The sequence below is a fragment of the Sinohyriopsis cumingii genome, chromosome 6 (genome assembly GCF_028554795.1).
Source record: "Sinohyriopsis cumingii isolate HCF-2022 chromosome 6, ASM2855479v2, whole genome shotgun sequence".
Taxonomy (NCBI): domain Eukaryota; kingdom Metazoa; phylum Mollusca; class Bivalvia; order Unionida; family Unionidae; genus Sinohyriopsis; species Sinohyriopsis cumingii.
This window is the reverse complement of record NC_142966.1, coordinates 91,072,374-91,096,187: the sequence shown is the minus strand read 5'-3', so window position 1 is coordinate 91,096,187 and position 23,814 is coordinate 91,072,374. Positions and strand designations below refer to the sequence as shown.

The 23,814-nt window shown below is 34.1% G+C and overlaps 1 protein-coding gene across 2 annotated transcripts in view; it reads left to right on the top strand.

Moving 5' to 3' along the window:
• The window catches only part of LOC149797434 (STAGA complex 65 subunit gamma-like), a 54,057-nt gene extending 36,871 nt beyond the window's left edge, over positions 1-17,186 (top strand). The window contains exons 8-11 of one of the 2 annotated variants that reach the window (XM_089962230.1): positions 1,546-1,637; positions 5,035-5,140; positions 12,148-12,330; positions 15,986-17,186. In XM_089962230.1, the coding sequence (XP_089818356.1) occupies positions 1,546-1,637; positions 5,035-5,140; positions 12,148-12,330; positions 15,986-15,998 (394 nt within the window). In that variant the 3' untranslated portion in view covers positions 15,999-17,186. Of the gene's footprint in view, positions 1-1,545; positions 1,638-5,034; positions 5,141-12,147; positions 12,335-15,985 lie in introns of those variants that run through there. The other variant, XM_089962231.1, reaches the window with a different exon arrangement.
• The last annotated feature ends 6,628 nt before the right edge of the window (positions 17,187-23,814 follow it).

The following is a 23,814-nucleotide window of genomic DNA, read 5'->3' as shown; positions in this document are numbered from 1 at the left end:
AATACTGCGCACCTCTATTTGGTACCAAATGCCTACATGACCTGTACTTTCGAAGCCAACTTCATTGTATATTTTCATCATAAGAATCTTATTTTTATTACTCTTCCTGAATGGATGGTAATATCATCAGAGAATTATTCATTAAAGTGGTAACCAGTAATGATGTCTGGTTGTTCCTAAATGAAAATGTCACTTATCAGATATCCAATTAAGACCACCACATTGGCCAGCTTGAAAATATTGCTGTCATTACTTCTCAATGTCTGGCCATGTTAACATGGGGTTTTCAATTAAAAAAACTTTTATCGTCTAGTTTTTCATAAATGAAAATGGTGGCAATCTGATTTCCACTATGGCTGCTGTGGTAGCCATTTTAAAAATCTTGTTATCGCTATACCACCTGACTGGTTGGTCGTATCAAAATGTGGTTTTCACTAAAATACTTCTTGTAATGTCTTTATCATTCTAAATGAAAATGATTCCAATCTGGCAGGCATTATGACTCGCAGTTCTTGTTATCTCTACTTCTCATGAATGAATGTTATATCAACATGGGGTTTTCACTACAAGATTTTTATAATTTGTATTGATTGTAATAAAAGGTGTACTAAGCTGATATCCAGTATGTGGCCCTTGTTTTCCTATTAAATAGAAATTCATTTTGACATGGGGTTTTCATCAGAAAGGTTTTTATGGTGTCTGGTTTGTCTTTAATGAAAATGACTAATCCTCAGAATAGCCGCCATCCAAAAGGATGGCTATATTAACATGGGGTTTTCACCAGTAGACTTCTTATGGTATCTAGTTAGTCCTAAAATAAAATAGTGTCAGTATGTACATTTAATATGACTGCCTTGATGATGGTCTTAAAACTCTTGTTGTCACTACTCCCCATGAATAGATGACCATTATGAAATGGGATTTTTTACTCAAAGACTTCTGATGATGTCTACTTTGTCCAAAATGAAAGTGGTGCCAATCTGACATACAATATGTGCACCGCAGGAACTGGTTTGAAAATCTTGTTATGACTGAAAAATGTCTGATAAATTTTGCAAACGTTCAGCAGTTAAGAAGAAGAAATGGTCTTGTCTTGAATTCTTTTCACCCAGAAGGGCATCAGTCCCTTTAGGGGACTCTTGTTTTGGGGGGTTGCTACAAAACGTGAATTTAAAGATCATGTATAAATATTAAGACCTCTTCCCAATATATTTCATGAATTTAATTATGGATGAAAATGTGTTATTTCACATAACCACGAAAATTTGTACCCCAAAAAATAAACACATTGAATAATTAGATGAAATGAGATCATTTTAGAATACTTTATATTAATTCTTTTTATGGTTGTAGAAAAAGCAGAATTTTCTTCAGTTTTTTAAATTCTTAGATTTGGGAAATGGTCATATTGTTTCCAAAAATAAATCACATTTTATTGGGTTTTTACATTTATCATTCATTCCAACCACAAAATCCATAACAGTTGGTACTTAACAAAGAAAGAATTGAATTCACAGTAGGTACTTATTTCAATATGAATTGCAGGATTAAGGAGGAGCCACACTCAGAGATCAATTTCCCAGTCCTGGATGATAATGATGAAGTCATTGAAGCAGAACAACTTCTTAACCTAGAAGGTAATTCCAAATTACAGTTTAAACGACATTGTTTAAACTTTTGGTCCTGACAATTCATTTATTTTCATTGTTGGCAGTGTTCATGGTTTTGAGAAAAAAAATACTGAGAATTTATTTATACCTTTCACATAAAAAATGAATTTATTTTCATATTATTTTTTTAAAAAATTATTTAATTATTTTATTATCATTAGTAATTTTCTCGTTTTAAGTTCATGAGGTTATGGGATTGAATCCCATTAGCTGAGGTCATCAACCAAGGCATGTTCTATGGCAATGCACCTTACTCCATTTGCCTTGGAACTAAATCACCATCATGTATATTGCAGTATCGTAAAACACCAATCCTAGTTTAAATGTGTTTTCTACAAACTTTACAGTCTTCCACATTGAAGTTCCAGCTTTCAGCATCTGACATAATATTCCTGTGAATGCTATAACCTTTTTCTGTACACAAGAACTGAATATTCTTTCTCTGAATGCAGCAGCTGGTTGACAGTGGTAATGACTGGTTCATGCTCACCTTATGTTGATTGGTTATATTTCAGTAATTTGAACATAGCTTAGACCATTTCATCAAGAACTGTGAGTCAGTTTCATGTATACCTCATGTACTAAGCAGGGCAGCTTAACTTGCTCACCATAGCTGCTTTCATCGATCTCCAGCTTGTGGAAAGAGATGTCTTTCTGCCCATGTCTGCACTACCACATGGTTCCTTCTTTGTGCTGTCAGGATAGGTATTGTGTACCCTTTTCTTGTTCCTAGTGGTTTTCTTTTCTTTTATCAACATAATGTTTCAAGGTATCTGTAAGTGCAGGCATAGGAAGGCCCCATGGGACACTCAGCCCCCATGTCCTTTATGTTATGCACTCATAGACAGGTATCCGGTTTTGTTGCCTTTGGTTAGATGAAGTGTGGGGAAAATTGCTGCATTTATCAGGGAAGGAAGTAAAGCCCCTCTTCCTTCTCATCATCTCAGGACAACCTCCTCTGTTCCCAGGAGGGTCTGGATCACTTCCTGTGTCCGGGAAGTCAACTCCCTCACTGGAGCAGGAGGCAAGAGTGATTTTTATGGTAAAGAGATCACCAAAAACCCAAGGACAAGGATCCATGACATCAGTTCCAGTGAAGGATTGATCCATAGTCCCTCCCAGGGGAGGAGTAAGGCCTGAAAGAGAGTTGCACCTCTCTGGCACCAATGAGTAGTACCATGTTGATGAGAGCAAGTCCCCTCAAGGTAAGTAAAGTATTGGTGAGCAATATAAGTGAGTCATGCCTTTGCAGTGACAAGGATGAGCAGTAATCTTGATCTGATAGTTCTGAGGTAGGTTAATCTGTTAGATCTTCATTGTCTGTCCAGTCATTGATTAGTCTTTAGGCAGTGGTAACCAGGTTCTGAGGTAGGTTAATCTGTTAGATCTTCATCATCTGTCCAGTCACTGATTAGTCTTTAGGCAGTGGTAACCAAGTTCTGAGGTAGGTTAATCTGTTAGATCTTCATTATCTGTCCAGTCATTGATTAGTGTTTAGGCAGTGGTAACCAAGTTCTGAGGTAGGTTATTCTGTTAGATCTTCATCATCTGTCCAGTCACTGATTAGTGTTTAGGCAGTGGTAACCAAGTTCTGAGGTAGGTTAATCTGTTAGATCTTCATCATCTGTCCAGTCATTGATTAGTGTTTAGGCAGTGGTAACCAGGTTCTGAGGTAAGTTAATCTGTTAGATCTTCATCATCTGTCCAGTCATTGATTAGTGTTTAGGCAGTGGTAACCAAGTTCTGAGGTAGGTTAATCTGTTAGATCTTCATCATCTGTCCAGTCATTGATTAGTGTTTAGGCAGTGGTAACCAGGTTCTGAGGTAGGTTATTCTGTCAGATCTTTGTCATCTGTCCAGTCATTGATTAGTCTTTAGGCAGTGGTAACCAGGTTCTGAATTAGGTTAATCTGTTAGATCTTCTTCATCTGTCCAGTCATTGATTAGTGTTTAGGCAGTGGTAACCAGGTTCTGAGGTAGGTTAATCTGTTAGATTTTCATCTGTCCAGTCATTGATTAGTGTTTAGGCAGTGGTAACCAAGTTCTGAGGTAGGTTAATCTGTTAGATCTTCATCATCTGTCCAGTCACTGATAAGTCTTTAGGCAGTGGTAACCAAGTTCTGAGCAATGAACTATGGGTGCAAGTCACCAGATTTTGATTGGTTTTGATTGTCCATTTGAGGACAGGAGTTTAATTGATATCTGTCTCTATGGGGATAGGAAGTCAGGCTTTGCACCCCGTTCTAAGGGAGGGGATCAGGTTGACATTGCCCCTTTCCAATGTTCTTGTCTAATACGTATGGGATTTTGGTGCCACTCTACACGGTAGTGAGTTCTTTTTCCCCATATGACAGCATTAATGTTCTTGCCTTGGTTTCAAGGTATGGGGGACATGACTGGCAGCTCTGTTACTTCATGCCTCATCCAATGAAAAAGAGACAGGCTGACACTCATCTCCAAGGCTGTCAAGAAGGGATCAGCAATCTCATTTACATGAGAAGAAAATGATTAGAGTTAGTCTCATTACCCTCTGTGAGCAGTTATTCATTTGACTGGACTCCATTTCTGTCTGAAACAACTGTATTCATTTGACTGGACTTCATTTCTGTCAGAAACAACTGTATTCATTTGACTGGACTCCATTTCAGTCTGAAACAACTGTATTCATTTGACTGTACTCCATTTCTGTGTGAAACAACTGTATTCATTTTACTGGACTCCATTTCTGTCTGAAACAACTGTATTCATTTGACCGGATTTGACTTTCAAAAGCAACATACATTGTTCAGCTATGTTTTTATTAAATGTTTATAAAAATACACCTTTCTTAATCTTTTACACATATACACAGATTCTTTTCATATTTACATTTGTGAGTAAGATTTAGCATACCGATGCCTTGGGATGTTTGCAAATAATCTTCAATACTGTGTGACAGTGTGAATAAGACTTGAAATACAGATGCCTTGGAATGTTTGCAAAATATCTCAAATATTGTGTGACAGTGTGAATAAGATCTGAATACAGATGCCTTATTATGTTTAGGTTATAATGAACTTAACCCATCTTTCAGGATTGCAGGGTGACATTCAGAATGGCAGGTAGATGTGTTGACTAAGGGCATTTGTTTTTCTTGCAAAAACAATTACATTTATGGGGCTTTTTGTACAGATTTAAAAAGAAGTTCTTGTAACTAGGGACATCACAGTCACTGAAAAGAAGTTCTTGTAACAAGGGACATCACAGTCACTGAATAGAAGTTCTTGTAACTAGGGACGTCACAGTCACTGAAAAGAAGTTCTTGTAACTAGGGACATCACAGTCACTGAAAAGAAGTTTACTTAAATATGAATATTTTTTACAGGTCTAGTTGGATTTGAAATAACAGTTGAACATGAATCTGCCACTGGTTTAACAACAGAGGTGGAATCTAAGTGGTCTCAGAGCATCAAAACTGAACCAGTTGATAAGTAAGTTATATAATTACCATGATTTATCAACTTATTTGTCTCTTATACAGCACAAATATTAAATATTGCAGTTTCACTTATATATATGACATACCAATTTTTGTGGATTTTCTTTATGTCCCAAACGACAAAATTAAAGATCCAGTGAAAATTTGTCCACATACTCTGAAACACTTTAAATTCATGGCATTCCAGTTTTCCTGGTTTTCGTGGGGGAGTTAGCCCAGAAATTTAAAGTAACAACAAAATATCAGCCAAGCCAACTCCCCCCCATGCAATAGAAAAGCATCAGTTTATTTCATTGTTTTAATGCTACATTTATATATAGTACTGAGAATATGAAATATACACTATTATATGTATGTAAATGATGAGGAACACTGAAATTAAAATTTAGAATTTAAAGTAATTGCAAAATTTAAAGAACATGAAAACTAGTATAAGATTTTAATGATTCTAAAATGAAATATAGCAATGAATTTACTTACTATGTCCTTCTTTATAAAATGCTTTTTATGTTTTTTTAAGGGGTTAAAAACACACAGAAAGTTTCCCATTTATAAATACATTTTTGCTCATATCTGCTTACTGTTAAATAAATACCAGATTGATATTACTTTCTCATTTGAGTCAGGCCTCTTTGAAGTGCTACTTGTCAGGTGTGTAGATAAGCCATGTAGTGTGAATTGGCTTAAATATACATGTTTTCAAATCAGCCAAGACTAGATCTCCATTGTCCTTTGGTTCAATTAACTGATCAGCTGTATTGAATAGCACTCATGAAATACTAATTAAAGTACTGAATAGTACTCATGAAATACTAACTAAAGTATTGAATAGTACTCATGAAATACTAATTAAAGTATTGAATAGTACTCATGAAATCCACATTTAAGTTCCTCCTTGTAATATTGCTAACAGTTAAATGTAGGGATTGCATCTTATCAATGCATACAGCTGGTTTACAGTCATTGGTTTTATTCAAGCACCTAATCCCTAATTGTTTAGAACATTATATTTTATGACAGCAGTCTTTAAGAACACCTGAGAACCTAATTACTTAAGATTACAATAGTGGTATTAAATATGTTAGTTCAGACATGTCCAGAAAAAAGTTCACATTTTCTTTAAGATTTCTTCATTTAAACCTTATCTTTGACAGTAAATAACTTAATTAATTTAATTATTGTTTTATGCTTTAAACCTGTCTGCTTGCAAATGCATGGAAATAAATGTTGGTATAATCTTTTACAGAGACATAGACATTGGTTTTTTTTGTACATGATCTTAGGTACCCATGAATGTTTTTTTTCTCTCACCCAAACCATGAAATTTGAAACTATCAAGTAGTGCTTCATAGTATGATTCGAAAGCCCCTCCCCCATGTTTCTTACAGTGTTTCATTCCTAGAGATCAACAAAGCTGTTTTGATAAATTTGCATAATTTCTTTAATTTGGTACTATAATAGTAATTTTTACACATTTTGTTTTCACTCTTTATTTTAAAAAAAGAAGAGAAATGTAAAGCATTTTATAATGTGTTGATGCACACATATACAGTATCCAGTTCTGTATTTTGTACTCAGTTCCTTAAATCGATATGGTGTAAGTCAAGTAAGCATAGAGAGAATTGAGAAAAAACATTAGGCATTCAGACTTCTGTATTAATAAAAATAAGAATAATAAATGATACTAATATTATAAAATTATATTTAATACTTATTCAATTTGATTCTTTATTCAGGTCAAACTTTGTCAAAAAATTTTAATCATCATGAAAGCGTATCTTATTTTATCCATGTATACTTAATCCCAGTGAGCAGCATGACTGTAAAAGACTATAACTACAATCATCAATGAAAACTATGTATATACACTAATTACTGCAGTGTATTGAAGCTATCACTTCATTGCTCTTTGGACCAAAGCATTAAATCCACATGTTTAATTGTTGCTAACTAGCTTTTGCTTGGCACTATACTACTAGGATTCAGCTGATGTGCCTTTTACATGTACATAAATACATACAAAATTATAAAATAAAAATCATGAATGTCCTGAATTTTGATCTCAGGATTGTATTAAACCACTTCTTGATGTACTGATCTCAGGATTATATTAAACCACTTCTTGATGTACTGATCTCAGGATTATATTAAACCACTTCTTGATGTACTGATCTCAGGATTATATTAAACCACTTGATGTACTGATCTCAGGATTATATTAAACCACTTCTTGTTGTACTGATCTCAGGATTATATTAAACCACTTCTTGATGTACTGATCTCAGGATTATATTAAACCACTTGATGTACTGATCTCAGGATTATATTAAACCACTTCTTGATGTACTGATCTCAGGATTATATTAAACCACTTGATGTACTGATCTCAGGATTATATTAAACCACTTCTTGTTGTACTGATCTCAGGATTATATTAAACCACTTCTTGATGTACTGATCTCAGGATTATATTAAACCATTTCTTGATGGATTTCTTTTCCAGTTTAAGATTTGAGATAGCAATGTAACATTGGATAATTGTAATACTTAAATTATAGTTTTAATGTCATAGTTATCTATTTTACCTCCCATATTGACATGTTGATAGTTCCATACTGATATGTTGCTAGTCCCATACTGACATGTTTCTAGTCCCTTGTTGATAGTTCCATACTATGTTGCTAGTCCCATACTGACATGTTTCTAGTCCCTTGTTGATAGTTCCATACTGATATGTTGCTAGTCCCATACTGACATGTTGCAAGTCTCGTACATGTTGCTTGTTGTATACTGCCACGTTGCTATTCCCATACTGACATGTTGCTATTCCCACAGTGACATGTTTCTAGTTTCACACTAACATGTTGCCAGTTGCTTGCTGACATCTTGCCAGTAAAATTCAGCATGTAGCAAGAAAACCACCCTTACTGTTATCAGATACTTGGAGACACAAACTTTTACCTGTAATATAGGAGGTTATGTTGAAACTCATGCATTGTGATCAGTCATTCTTTTAAGAAGGAAACATCTTTGAATTTTAGGAACAGTTTTATAATTTATGAAATAAAAATTTACTGATAATATACATGCAGTGGATCACAGCATGAAAAGTACTATATGTACTTTCTTTTAAGTCAAGTCCAACTGTAAACTGCACAGACCCAGATCTGCCATCACATATGTCAATGCAGTTTGTTAACAGTCATCAGTAGAGCCATATATGCCACTCCCTTGATATCTCGCGCCTGATAACTCACGAACCTGCTTATAATGCAGGGTCAGGCATGGATCTCATTTTTTTTAACCAGAAAATGCAACAAAAATTGATCCCTATTTATTGAAAATTGTGATTGAAATAGCTAACTGAAACGTTAATATATCACTTGTTTTATGTTCGAAAACAGTAAAGAGGACCTGGAAGTTTTAATCAACATTTTGAAATTATCAGCTTTTCATAAGAAGTCATATAATTGGTTACATTTTCTTTCCAAACGACATTCTTAGTACATCATAATTGAAGTTATTCAAGGAAATTTCAATCAAGGAAACTGTCACTTACGCCTGGTGTAGGCAGTACATAAATAATTAAATATTAAATTTTAAAAATGTTATTAAGTGAAATTTGTGTTTTAATTCTATCTTTTAATTTCTCTTAAGTGTAATCATCATAAATGCAATGTGTATTTAAATGTAAAATGTGTCAGCTATGTCCACAGGTGTTTCTCTGAGAACCCAATTCAGTCATGACTGTATTTTGAACTGATTTGAGGAAGTTTTGGTTGCACTGAATTAAAAGCTGGCATCATTTGTATTATCAATTCAATTATGTCTTTTGAATCAAATAAAGAATGCTGAATAAAAGAATAGTTAAAAGGCACACAAAGCCATCCTACTTAAAATCTAGTGGCCCCGGGCATATGTCGGGTGAACTCAGTTGATGAATCGAACGCTGTTATAAAAGTTATTGTGTATGTACCATAAACTACCTTCATTTAACCGACTCATTCATAATTGTGATCAAAGATAGCAAGCCAACCAAGCAAAATAAATACTTCACAAAATAAATAGCTTGGTTTTACAGATACAGACCACTGAGGGCAAGCGTATTTCAGAGAATTCATGGACTGGCACTTAGAGATATTGTCAAGGATGATAAGAAGTTTCACTATCACTTCCAATGAAATAACAATGTCAATATTGTACTTACTGAACAATACAAAATTTGAGTTTCGATGTAGATGATTGTCTCATGAAATGAATGTCGCTAGTTTTTGAAAAAATGAATCTTGTTTTGTGGTGTATCAATGGTTAGTCTAGTTCCCTGCTACTCCAATTTCTGAATTGACTATGTAATACCACCCCGGGAACCAGTCTAATCAACAAAACAAAAAGCAGTGACGTAATACACAGATTTTTTCGCATACATGGGATGGTTGTTGAAACCAGTTGAAATGATCTTTCACATGTTGGACATTTTGAAAATAAATTTTATTTATACAGAATAACGAACAACTTCATCAGAAAAGAGCGTTATTAACAATTATTATCAACATGATTGTTAAACAAGGATTTAGTAATTAAACAGTCCAGTTCACTAACCCCCTCCCCAACAGTTTTCATGAAGTATAGCCTAAGCGGATTGTTTCAATTTTTGGAGGTCCCTTGGTAACTTGCACTCTCGCTTATAGTGTGGTCTATGTTTATGGATCCCATTGTGTGCAACTTATTGAGGGAGATGTGTATTGGCTGATAAAGGTTTATGTTGTTTACAGTCAGACTTTACTTATAAGCATGTATATTTGGTAATGAGATTGGAAGTGTAACATTTTGGCAGTGTGATAATAGCCTGCTGTGTATCAGTTTGAAGCTTCATATTATAGTGAGACTCCTCTATAGCACACACCGTTGTAACACGAATTTGGATATAACATTAAATCATTCAGAACACTCATCTTTCCACTCATTGAATTAAATCCTTCAGAACACTCATCTTTTCACTCATTGAACTAAATCCTTCAGAACACTCATCTTTTCACTCATTGAACTAAATCCTTTAGAACACTCATCTTTCCACTCATTGAATTAAATCCTTCAGAACACTCATCTTTGGGGCCCCGAGTGGACAAGTGCTATCTCACCTCTGTCTGCGTGGGTTCGAGTCCAAGGCTCGACAAGCATGGGTACGTGGGAAAGCCTGCCAGTAGCTTCTCGTGGGTCAGTGGTTCTTCCCTGGGTTTTCCAGGGTTCTTCCTCCACCAGTTATACTGGCCGCCATGTATAGCCTATCGTGTGCTGTAAAATGGCGTTAAACCCTAGAACAACAACAACAACACTCATCTTTTCACTCACTGAACAGAATTCTTCAGAACACTCATCTTTTCACTCACTGAATTAAATCCTTCAGAACACTCATCTTTCCACTCATTGAATTAAATCCTTCAGAACACTCATCTTTCCACTCATTGAATTAAATCCTTCAGAACATTCATCTTTCCACTCATTGAATTAAATCCTCTAGAACACTCAACTTTCCACTCATTGAATTAAATCCTTCAGAACACTCATCTTTCCACTCATTGAATTAAATCCTCTAGAACACTCATCTTTTCTGTAGTAATAACCATCAGAAAAGAACAGAACACCTGTATATTCATCCTTTGTTGGCCTTTTTAAAAGAAACTTTCTGATGCATGCATGAAAGGCAGTATCACTCTGCTACCAGAAAAATCACCAAAAAGACCCCAACACAAAACAAAACACAAACAGAGATCTACTTGTTGGTCTATCTATGCTACCAGGACTATCTACAATCTACCAACTTTTGAAAGCAGGAAAAGTAACTGCTACACTTGACCAAACTAGAGCTAATTTTTTTTTTAAATGTACCCAGAAAAATACTTTTGCTGAAACTTCAAAGAAAACTGATCACCTTTCAAGCGCCAATCATTCTGTATAAATTCTAAACAAATGGAAAACAAAATCAGTCTCAGTTGATGTTCTGCAGTTATTTGATGTTCCACCGCAATAAGAAACAGACATTTGTTTGGTCCTCCAAAGCTGTCCTTTACTGGTTAACACAATTCATCAAAGAAAGCCAACTAGAATCTTCAATAAAAACAAATAACCTATCATCAGAGGAAGTCAGCACCAAATTTAAATAAAAGCAATGGAATCTGATAGATTGTTGCATTTACCAAAGTGACTGGAACATGTTTATTGTACAATGAAAGGTTCATTTTTGCAGGGAATCAAATTATGCTTATGGTAGCTACGAATGGTGGCATAAAATGCCATCAAGGTAATTGAAGATGGGGTATCTTGCAAAGATATTTGTTAAACTTTTCAATTTGTTAAAGTTTTCATTTCCCTATCAATAGCCTCATCCCCTTGGTAGCCTCGGCAAAAGGTTTCTGTCTACAGGTGACCAAAATCTAGGCCAATTTAAGTACATATACAATTTAAGTACATGTACATGTAGCATGGGAACAGTTATAGCGTTGCACTATTTGTGACAATTGTAGTGAATTGTTAAGTGACAATCAGATATAGATCAAAATGAGTATAATTTTTTTAAAATATATGCGTGTTTTTTTGTGTTTTCTAACGGAATGTGAGATATGTATGAAGTTTATAACGTGATCTGTACTCGAATTCATGGATTTATTATATACAGTTACAGAGCTTAATGGATCATGGATTGTACTACACACATGTAAGTTGTCTGTATACAAGTTTTTCAGAGTAGGTTGTGTTCTTTTAATCAAAATCATGTATTTTTGTGCCTGCTTATATTACACCCCCACCCCACCAGCCATAATTTAGGAAAGTGCATCATTTTCATGAGCTAACTGACTTGGTTCATTATAAGACAGTTCGGTCTATAACACAGTCGGGTTTAGTGGACTCCAAGTACCGTGTTATAGCAGGGTCACACTGTACATTTAACCTTTCTTAATAATTGAAAAGCTTCCTTCAATGAAATCAATAATTTTATTTAAGGGTAAACAGCTTGGACTCATTTGACGAACCTAGCAGCATTCAGCGAGATGTTCCAGCCTCACAGACCCCTGCCACCCAGTCTAGTGAGGCAGAAGAAAGCATGACAGACCCAGGCTCTATCCCTGTTTCTGACATCATGTCCCCTCCGTCCATCACATCCAGACCTAGTAAGCCAAAGAAAAAGTAAGTTTTTTCAATATGCTTAATCATCTATAATTGATCTATCAGTCCAGCCCAGAGACTTACAGTCGGCTATTGGAAAAAAATTCCAGTGACCCTCCAGCCAGTTTACTCATCCATTCAGATGTAATTGTTTACTGTATCTCATTAGCGTATGTTTCAGATGGTTCAAGTTAGACACAGGACACTTGTCCAAAAGCGTGTTCCAATTTCGGGATAGTCCAGAAACTTTCAGGACTAGATAATGAATGATTGCCAGACTCCTGTGGATAGTTGATTGTTGTTTGTACATGTTATACAGATTCTGCAATGTGAATAAAAACCCATTTTGTTGACCTAACTAAATTCAAATGCAGCTTCAATTTTATAAAGCTTAGTTGGCTATAAGGTCCGATGAGCATGCAACAGTTGCTTGTTACCACTCTGGTTTCAAAATTTCTGAACTGAATTCCATCAAACTTGGAATATAGGTTTATATCACCATGATAGCAGACGAATTTAGTCATGAACAAGAGTCATGAATATTTATGAGGTGACCTTCCATTTGATTGGCTACCATATTACCAATCTGGAAGCCATATTTATTCTGTACTTGCTGGCCTATAAGTTTATGTGGAGTATAAACTGAATTCACTAATTTCACAAATTTTTACCCTCATCCATATATGTCATTGTGTCCAGATCAATACCATGGCTTTGTCTTTTTCACCAGTAACTTCTGGTTTCATGAATATTAATGGTATTGACTACGCTATTCCAGATGACCAGCATGATGCTAACATCCTTTTCTACAGTTTAGTTTTTTTTAAAAGAGATAGAGTGAGGGAGAGAGGCATTTTCCCCATCACATCTTTCTTCTTGCATCTCATGATCAAAATAAAATATGACCCAGTGTGAGAGAGAGTTAAGTCTTTTTTGCAATTTTGTACCTTACTGCTGTTATTTAGCTGAAGTTATTGTCAAAGAGAGAAAACTAAAATAAAATAGATCAATGGAGACTTTAAAGAATTCGTACCGTACTCCTTCAGTTTCATAGACATATAATTTATATTTAAATATTCATATCCATATTGATTCCCTTTACGATAAATGCAAAGAATAACCATTTAGCATGCTATATTATTTTCTTTGCAAGTTAAATGAGCTGCCTGTATTGGCCCAAGATTCACTCTGCTGCATTTATTACAATCATGGACGTATATTATTAGATCTTGCTTCATCCCATTCCATCAATATACTTCCTGGCATTTCTCATATTTTATGTCCTGGCTTTGATGTCTTCCCATATTTACTTACTACAATAAAAATATAATTCAGTTTACTTCGAAAGTAAAAGAAAAGAATGTTTACAATTTATAATTATGTGCTGTGAATACTGCAGAGAGAATGGGAAGTATATATGAGAGCACAAGAGAGACAGATCGTGAAATTGGAGAGAGAAGGGGGCAGATGTGAGGAAAAGTTAGTGAGTGAGAGAGTGTGACAATAAGAACAAGTGATAAAAAGAAAGAGATGATGAGAGAGAGGAACAGAAGAAGAGAAAGAAAGTAATAGAGGAAGAGATCATTATATATGTGAGCAAAAGAGAGACAGATGGAGAAAAGAGAGGGAGCATAAGATGGGGCAGGGCAGATGCTAGAGAGACAGAAACAGAGAGTTCAAAGAAGACAAAAATGAAGAGATAGGGGAAGAGAGGAAGAGAAATAGAGATAGAATAAGAGAAAGAAAAAGGAGGGATAGAAGAAAAGAGGAAGAGAGAAAAGAATAGAGGAAGAGAGAGAAAGAGGAAGACAGGGTAAGACAAAGACAGGGAGAGGAATACAGGAGGGCGGGAGAGAGTGAGAGTAAGAGAAAGAGGACAAAAGAGGAAGACAGAAAAAGAGATAATTGAAGAGAGGAAAAAGAAGAGTGGAAGAAAGAGATGAAAGAGGAATACAGAGGAGAGAGAAAGGAAGACATAAAGGAAGATAGAGGATGACTTGGATGAAGAGAGAGAAGACAGAGGGGATGAGAGAGAGGGAAGAGAGAGAGAGTGTAAAAGACAGATAGGAAGAGAAAGACAAAGAGGAAAACAGAGAGCAGAGACAAATATAGATAGTAAAAGAAAAAGATGGGGAAGAGAGTGTGTGTGTGTGTGTATTTGTGTGTGTGATTTAAATTTTTAACAGCTTTAACAGTTGTCCAGTCATATCGCTACGATGTCTGCAGTATGGCAGTTTAAGTGATATCTAGCACTGGGGCATCATGCCGCAGACATGTAGCATAATGTCCCACCCAGTCACATTATCCTGACACCAGGCCAACCAGTCCTAACACTAACCTCTTAATGCTGAACGCCTAGCAAGGCAGCTGTTAGTACCATTTTTATAAGTCTTTGGTATGACTCAGCCAGGGTTTGAACCCACGACCTCCAGCATCCGGGGCAAATGCTCTAACCACTAGGCCACTGGAGCAGTTGAGAGAGAGAGAGAAAGAGCTAGGAAGAGATGACTGGGTTTGAAGACAGTTGATGCCTTTAAATATATTCAAGCATACACTCTAATAAGGAAGAATCCATAATTGTTTAATTACAGATTAGGTCATTTAATTAACCAAGTATTATGCAGTTCTTATAATTAAATCTTGTCACTCCCTGAAATAATGAATAAATAAATGATCTTGATAGAGTATGGACATATCAATATATTAATTAACTTAGCAAGAAGTATTTAACTGTATTTTGCCTTCAGTCAGAAATCACAAGAGCACAACTGTACACCATAATTATTCAGAATTTACCACCAGAACATGCAGAAATTGTAAAATTGTTGGAAAACTTTTTTTTGTTGTGAGCACCTCTATAACAGAATGTGAACAAGGTTTCAGTGAACATTATCACAGGTATATGTGGCAAACTATTTAATTTGTCTCGATGGGGCTAGTGTGTCAGAATAATAGTAAAAAAATGGGCTTCTTGGTCAAGTGGATTTTAAATCAGGGCAAGTGGTTTTGTTTGTTTTTGTTTGAGAGACTTGACCTGAGCCTGTGTCTGAAAACTTTTTGAGCAGAGGAGCAAGTGGACAATGGCTAATATCAGGGCCTGGATTAAAACATTGATTTATGTGAAATACACATGAGTCAATTTGATATGATTTTTGTTTTATTTTTTTTTAAGTAGAGCAATTTCAACATTGTGTTGAATAATAGTAAAAACAATAGGACCAGTTCAGGAACATGGAATTTGAGTAAGGGCTAGTGGAATTAAGGGGCTTTTTATATTTTTAAAGTCACTTGCCCTTAAGCCTGTATCTAAAAAGTTTTCTTTCAGCACTATATTGAGCCCTGCACCTATTTTAATTGAAGATTTGGACTAAGGAGAGCAAAATCACAAGTGTATTACAACATTGCTATCTGGCATGATTGATAATGATACAGAATATTAGGGTTTGTTTTCGAAAGGATGTTTTTATCCAGTTGACTGGTATGACAGTCCTAGTACAGAGTAATTGCATTTCAAATGATCCTTTTTGTATAATATTTTAATAATAATGTATATGATTAATTTTGTATAATATTTTAATAATAATGTATATGATTAATTTTGTACAATATTTTAATAATAATGTATACAATTCATTTTGTATAATATTTTCTCATATTTTCTTTATTTCCTTTCCAGGAAGAAATCGTGAAAACTCAAGAAAGGAAACAAGTTGGGTGATAGCCAGATGTGATTCACAGACACTGTTCCAAAATTGGATGTGTGAGGACAGGGAGTTTTTGCAGTTTTTGTGAGAACTATACTTGTCTATGTAAAGAACTATTAGAGCTTTACGAATCTGTGTACAGCACTTATCCAGTAAACACCTTACATTTTCCACAAGTGAAGATGTACAGCTTACTGAAAGGGAAACAACTCCAAACTTACTCCATCCTGATGGAAATCAGACTGCAAGGCCAAGGCTGGACATAAATTTTACACATCATTTGCCCATTCTGACAATTTCTCACATAATCTGTTTTTGGTCAAAAGGAAAATGAATACATATCCTAAATATTCTGGAACACAATTGAATCAATAACAGTTAATTTATTTAAAGTAAGGTAAACAAAACTTTAATACAACAACCGACAAATCAAGAAAAATGTGTCTATATCAACATTTAAATTAAAAACAGAAAGCCTAAAAATATACTGTAAAAAAGAAACACTACCCTCAAAGATGATTATATGATTGTAGGACAATAGTAAACAAAATTTTTTAACAAAAGTTGATCAAAGGATTTAGTATCATTTTAGTATCAATCCCAGAAACAAATCAGTCAGTAATCCTCATCAGAATAAAGCCGTCTGTCCTCTTCCCATTTTAGAAGAAACCCTGTTTTGCATATGCCATTTCATATTGTTTTTTTGAAACTTCATTTTTTTCCCTTTTATACCTTTTCACCACTTCCCTCTCTTTTGATGACCATAGCCCTACAAAAATGACATTTGACATTTATTTAACTCATGTGCTCAGCACATATAAACAGTCATACATCAGTTTGGCTTGATGTCATTAAACGAAAGGTTACTTGTGGTTTGACAGAAAATAACTGAATTACTTCAACACTTGTATGGCTAAAACCGTAATTTTGAATAACAACTTGTAATCAAAATATCAGTTCGAGTTAGTTGTAAATATATATGATGCCTATTATATGTTACTTGTCTGATATGCAAGCATATATCGGATTGGAGTAGCTCAAGATAGCAGACTTACAGCAATGTGGATTTAATTTAGAGTATGCATTTGTTTCAAGTTTCAGCTATAGCCTTGTAATTACTATTAAATGTACAAAGGCAAAATCTTGTGAATAAAGTTCTATTTTATCACATAATTTGAATTACAGCTTTTACAAACCTTTCCTCTTTTTATTTTCATTCTTCCTGGTCATACAAGCCCTTTTGACTTTTATTTGACCTGAGCTTATCTTCACTTGCCTTGGGTGATTGGGCAGCCATTAATGTGAAGCCCTGAAGGCTAAAGTCACCCTTCAGTTTCAGCAGAACAGTGAGAGGCATGTACAGTAGTACCTGGCTATAATGCACTTCAAATGTGCTGCATTATAAGATGTTTAATATGCACTATAATGCATTCCAGGGATTCATACAATCGACTGCATTGTAATGTTGCCTAATACAGATGCTGTAATGCATTTATAGGGAGTCACACAAATGTACTGCATTGTAAGGTTGTCTAATATAAATACACACTGTAATACATTTTAAAGGAGTCATACAAATCGACTGCATTGTAATGTTGCCTAATACACATGCTGTATAATGCATTTATAGGGAGTCATACAGATGTACTGCATTGTAAGGTTGTCTAACACAAATACACACTGTAATGCATTTTAAAGGAGTCATACAAATCTACTGCATTATAAGGTTGCCTAATACTCATGTTACAACTCTCTGGTCTTTAACTGAGTAACAGAAAAGAGCGAAAACCATCAGATTTAGTATGTAATTTCCCTAAAATACGAAGTGAAAATTTAAAAAGTACTTAGAGTAGTATGAATTACATCCCAAATAGTCCTGAAGGTTCAATCACAGGTCCAAACATGTAGAGCATTTCCATATATAAATTCCAGTGGTGTTCCGAATTAATTCCAAGCTTGAATGTGCTGATGTACCAGTAGCCTGGAATAGTGTTGGTGTGCTAACAGTCTTGATGTATCACAATGATATATTCAAAAATGTCTCTATACAAATTAAAAGTAATCCAAAAATAGTGATTTAGCTGTAAAGTATTATTAAGCACTTTGTAATTCCAATGAATAATTTAAATAAATAAATTCTCTCAAATTACAACTGAACACAGCTAAAAGACTAAAAGACTGATTCCACTTCAGATATTAGGATAGGAATAAATAAATCTGATGTATACAACATATAACAACCTAACACACAGTAAGAGGACCAGGATTAGAGTCAAATGTTCATTTCTAGAACATTCTAAGTTGTCAACAAGATCAGGTCTTTTACTTAAATTTTAGTAAAGAACATAGCAAATATCAGGTAGACCAGGAATTCTTGAGGGGAAAACCAATGTCCTGGACTGAAATCCAAGTAAACATGTTTGCCTACAATTACTAATTATCTTAATATTTAATCTTCAGTCATATGCAAAATATAAGCCATGTAATATGTTGTTCACACACAATAAAAGACATTAGTCAAATAGGCTCAGACTCTTACCTTTAATTTTGGACAAAGGTCAATCACACAATATAGATTAAATGTACATAACACACATACATGCTTTAATGCATTTCAGAAGAGTGAGTCATACACATATACTGAATGGTAAGGTTTCCTGATGCTTACTATAAGGAATTTCAAGGAGTCATACAAATATACTACTTCATAAAGCTGTCCAATACTCACTATAATAAACTTCAAAGGAGTCATACAAATATCCTGAATGGTAAGGTTTCCTGATGCTCACTATAAGGAATTTCAAGGAGTCATACAAATATACTACTTCATAAAGCTGTCCAATACTCACTACAATAAACTTCAAAGGAGTCATACAAATATCCTGAATGGTAAGGTTTCCTGATGCTTACTATAAGGAATTTTAAGGAGTCATACAAATATACTACTTCATAAAGCTGTCCAATACTCACTATAATAAACTTCAAAGGAGTCATACAAATATCCTGAGTGGTAAGATCACCTAATGACATAGTTGCTAGAATGCATTTAATGGGAGTTATACAAATGTACTGAATTGGAAGGTAGCCTGATATGTAAGTGGTTTCAATATAAAAACTACTATCACCAAAAAAAATGGAATTCATGACTAAATATGTATTCAAGAAAATATGATGTACCAAGGCACTTTATATTGAGGGACTAGTGTATTATAGCATAATCTAGCTGGTTTGAGATATAATTTTTGTGCCATGAATTATCTTCAAATATTACAATTTCACATTCTATTTGAACACAGTTATTATCTTTGTGGGATGAGCAGCTGGCAGATCTAAATTAAAGTGGATGTGAAAAAAGGTCTTGTTGTATATTACAAGGATATTTCACTAACTGGTCCCTCAGTAAACTGGTACCTCTTTACACTGGCAAAGTATTTTAGTCACAATACGGTAGCTATGATACTAATTATACCTGCATATACTGGCCACCACAATATAACTGTCAAAATGCTTTGGTCCCAACAGAGTGTGCTTTAGGAAAATTTAACTGTACTATGCGTAGTCGGCAGTTTGCAGCATTGAAAATTGCTACTTGTCAGGTAATCAACAATTATCAGGCCATTTCATTAACTTCTAAGTTGATTGCTTTTAGTTGCAAAAGTTGCTTTTGGTTTCAATAGTCGCTTGCATTAATTTTTAAGTTAATGCTTTCAGTTTCATTAGTCACTTGCACAAACTTTTAAAATGATTGCATTTGGTTTCAATAGTCACTTACACAGACTTTCAATATGACTGCATTTGGTTTCAATAGTCACTTACACTAACTTTCAAAATGATTGCATTTGGTTTCAATAGTCACTTACACTAACTTTCAAAATGATTGCATTTGGTTTCAATAGTCACTTACACTAACTTTCAAAATGATTGCATTTGGTTTCAATAGTCACTTACACTAACTTTCAAAATGATTGCATTTGGTTTCAATAGTCACTTGCACAAACTTTTAAAATGATTGCATTTGGTTTCAATAGTCACTTGCACAAACTTTTAAAATGATTGCATTTGGTTTCAATAGTCACTTGCACAAACTTTTAAAATGATTGCATTTGGTTTCAATAGTCACTTGCACAAACTTTTAAAATGATTGCATTTGGTTTCAATAGTCACTTGCACAAACTTTTAAAATGATTGCATTTGGTTTCAATAGTCACTTGCACAAACTTTTAAAATGATTGCATTTGGTTTTAATATTTGCTTGCACTAACTTTTAAAATGATGACATTTGGTTTTAATATTTGCTTGCACTAACTTTTAAAATGATTGCATTTGGTTTTAGTAGTTGCTTTTTGTATCAATAGTTGCTTGCACTAATTTTTAAGACGATGCTTTTGGCTTCAGTAGTCACTTGCTCTAACATTTATAATGATTGCTTTTGGTTTCAATAGTTGCTTTGACTAACTTTTAAAATGGTTGCTTTTGTTTTCAAAAGTAGCTTGTCTTAAACCGATTCAGAACATTTAATTTGAACACTGTCCATTTATAAAACTGCTTATATCTGCTCTAGGCATCACTATTGCAATAGAATTAATTACTTTAGGTGTTTCTTTGAAAATGAATTATTTGGGTGTGAGGCTAAATATCAATATACATTAAGTTTGCCAAGTTCAGGAATTCTGTATCCTTCAGTTCTTTTGTATTTCAAAATGTTTTAACTTTGAACACACTGTATGCTACTTATATTTCATTCCATATCCGTTTAACATAGTTGATATGATGTTTTCTATGAGCAAGAGATTTTGGACTAAAGTTGCTTATCACGTAATGACACTATCACCAAATGTCACCATTTGTAAACCATGATTCTAGGGCATCACAAAAACCAACTCCAATGCTGCCCATCCCTGTCCTACATTCTGGTGAATCAGCACTCTAATTTTGGTCAAAATTCATGTTCAGTTATCTAAGTATGGACAGACCTTAACCTTGACAAAGAGCCAAAAAAAGTCACATATGAATACCAAATATTAAGTTTAAAATGCTTGGATATGCATAGTTTTGAATTCCATGAACTAAGGATAAATAATGTATTCCACATTATGGCCATTTTCAGGCCCTCATTATTTGTACATGACTTGACACTTTTCAGACTGACATCCTCAAAGGCCACACTGGGTTTAAACTGATAGATTTTACCTATTGATTACCATCTGCAGATCTTGATAGGTCACATGTATAATTTTCTCTAATTTTGAACAAAACCACCAAACTGTGTGCCCAAAAGATCACCACACTGTATGCCCACAAAAATATCACCAAGCTGTATGTCCACAAAAAAAATACAAGCTGTATGCCCACAAAAACATCAGCTAGCTGTAACTCTACAAAAATATCACCAAACATTTTGCTACAAAAATATCCTGATAAAGTTTATAGGTTCTTTAGTATGAGTGGAATAAATATTTGAATCTCAAGAAAATATTCCTAAACAGGGCACCAAGAGGATTTCAGTCAGTGTATGTGTCGATTTTCTTTCAGTTGGTGTATGTGTTGATTTTCTTTCAGTCAATATATGTGTTTTCTTTCAGTCGGTGAATGTGTTGATTGTCTTTCAGTCAGTGTATGTGTTGATTTTCTTTCAGTCAGTGTATGTGTTGATTGTCTTTCAGTCAGTGTATGTGTAGATTTTCTTTCAGTCAGTTTATGTGTTGATTTCTTTTAGTCAGTGTGTGTGTTGATTTTCTTTCAATACAAATTACCCGTTGCTAGTCTTTTCTTCATACATGTACTTTTATGACTAATTAGGCTATCACTCATCTGCCAGTGACCTTGTGGAAAAGGTTTTGTATATCCTTTCTCAAATTAAATGTTCTTGAATGTTTAGTCATTATCAATGTGTCTAGGAAGTATTTATTAAATAGCACTCAGAATAAGCATTCTCAGTGAGTACGGGAAATTTTAAGTAAACATAAAGCCATTTCTTGTATAATCTTTGCAGGTTGCTTCACTGAGAGAATTTTGTTGAAAAAATGCAAACATTTCTTTTATGCCATCTTTTTCTTATTAGGCAGAGCATTGCATTGCAATAATATGTTGCACTTCCTTACATAAAGCATGACTGGAAGATTCGTTTATTTTAAACACACTTTTGGAACTTGTGTGGCTGTATCATGCTGAGGAAATGAGAGCTTAGTGTCGGAGACAATCAAACCCTTTGATTAGGAGTCTGACAGTGTACAAACTGAACTATCAGAACTGTGCAACAATATTTCAAATGGGACAGAGGTAAGGGCAAGATCAAAGGACATGCCAGTGATAAGGTATCATTTCATATCTTAAAATTACAGTCACAAATTTTGCATCCTAACACTTTTTTGAATTGCCAGAAAAATCTGTCCGTTTCTAGTTTGTATGCCTTTTGATATTAATCCCATGGCAAAGAGGTGCTCGTTTGTAAACCAATATTGGAAAAGAATGTAAGAGGTAGACCATATTTTACTTCTGCGGTATTGAGACCATGAAATTTATAGATTCTATTTTGTCATTATGCTTTTCCTTAAGAAAAAATTGTCAATTTTCACATTAAACAAAAAAGTATTTCTTGCATAGTTTACGAGATGGGTGGTGGGTGGGTTTGCAGCTATGTTGACAACATTGCAGTGTATTGTGTTACCGAATTATGTCTACTCTGTTTATTTAATTAATAACATGATTAAAAATGTTGCCTTATGTTACTGAGAATATTCCACTTTCCATTATATGTAGTTGTAGAATTTATTTTCCTTTTGCAGTTGTCTTCTTATTGACAAAAATGTGGTATGTTGGGAGTGAGCCAACTTTACCTTAAAACAAGATTAAAGATTGTACGACTTCTTTTGTTCATTTCTTAAAACAAATTTCATGTCATGCATTGTAATTTTTCAGAGATAGATTTGCAATTTCATGTGTGTGTGTGTTTGTCTTAAGTTATGTCTGAAGTGAATTTCTTGGCTGTATATACTGTTTCCTCAACGGTCCAAAATGTTTTGGGTAATTATCCACCAAAAAAGGCACTTCAAACGTGTATTTTGTTTTATTGTGCATTGTTGTTGCTATCATTATTATAATACAAAATAGGGAATCTGTAAGGGTGGTGATCTCCCTGGGACAGGTCAGCATCAATTTGCAAAACAAGTGTAGCAAATCCAGTTAAACTACATTGTAAATTCATTTTTCAATAGGCCTCCTATATGACCAATTGAAATATAACTTTTGAGGTCTTTTGCAAAAGCAAAATTAAGATGTACTCAGCCAATCAGATCTCTTGGTGACCAATGAAATTAAAAAATAGCCAATTGAAATTTTTAATTTTGCATTGACACAATACTTCAAATTCGCAGATACTTTCTGTGATCTTGCACTTACTCCCTTAGCATAAGATACAGATATTGTTTAAAACAATTTTCAAAGTTTCATCACGAGTTACAAATGTGGTAGTTTTATTTACTTAATTTTTTTTTTTTTACATTTATCAAAAATAAATTGTTATAGATCTTTAGAATATTCAGTCAGTTTGAAGCTAAGAGATTGGTCTGTCTTCAGATTATTTGTATTCCCATAGAATAATGCACTCATACTTATGCCAATAAACTAAAATTGTCATATTTGACAAATTGAATATATATATATATGTTTGTGTGTGTGTGCGTATATATATATATGTGTGTGTGTGTATGTGTGTATATATGTATATGTATGTATATATATGTATGTGTGAGAGTATATATATATATATATATATATATATATATATATATATATATATATA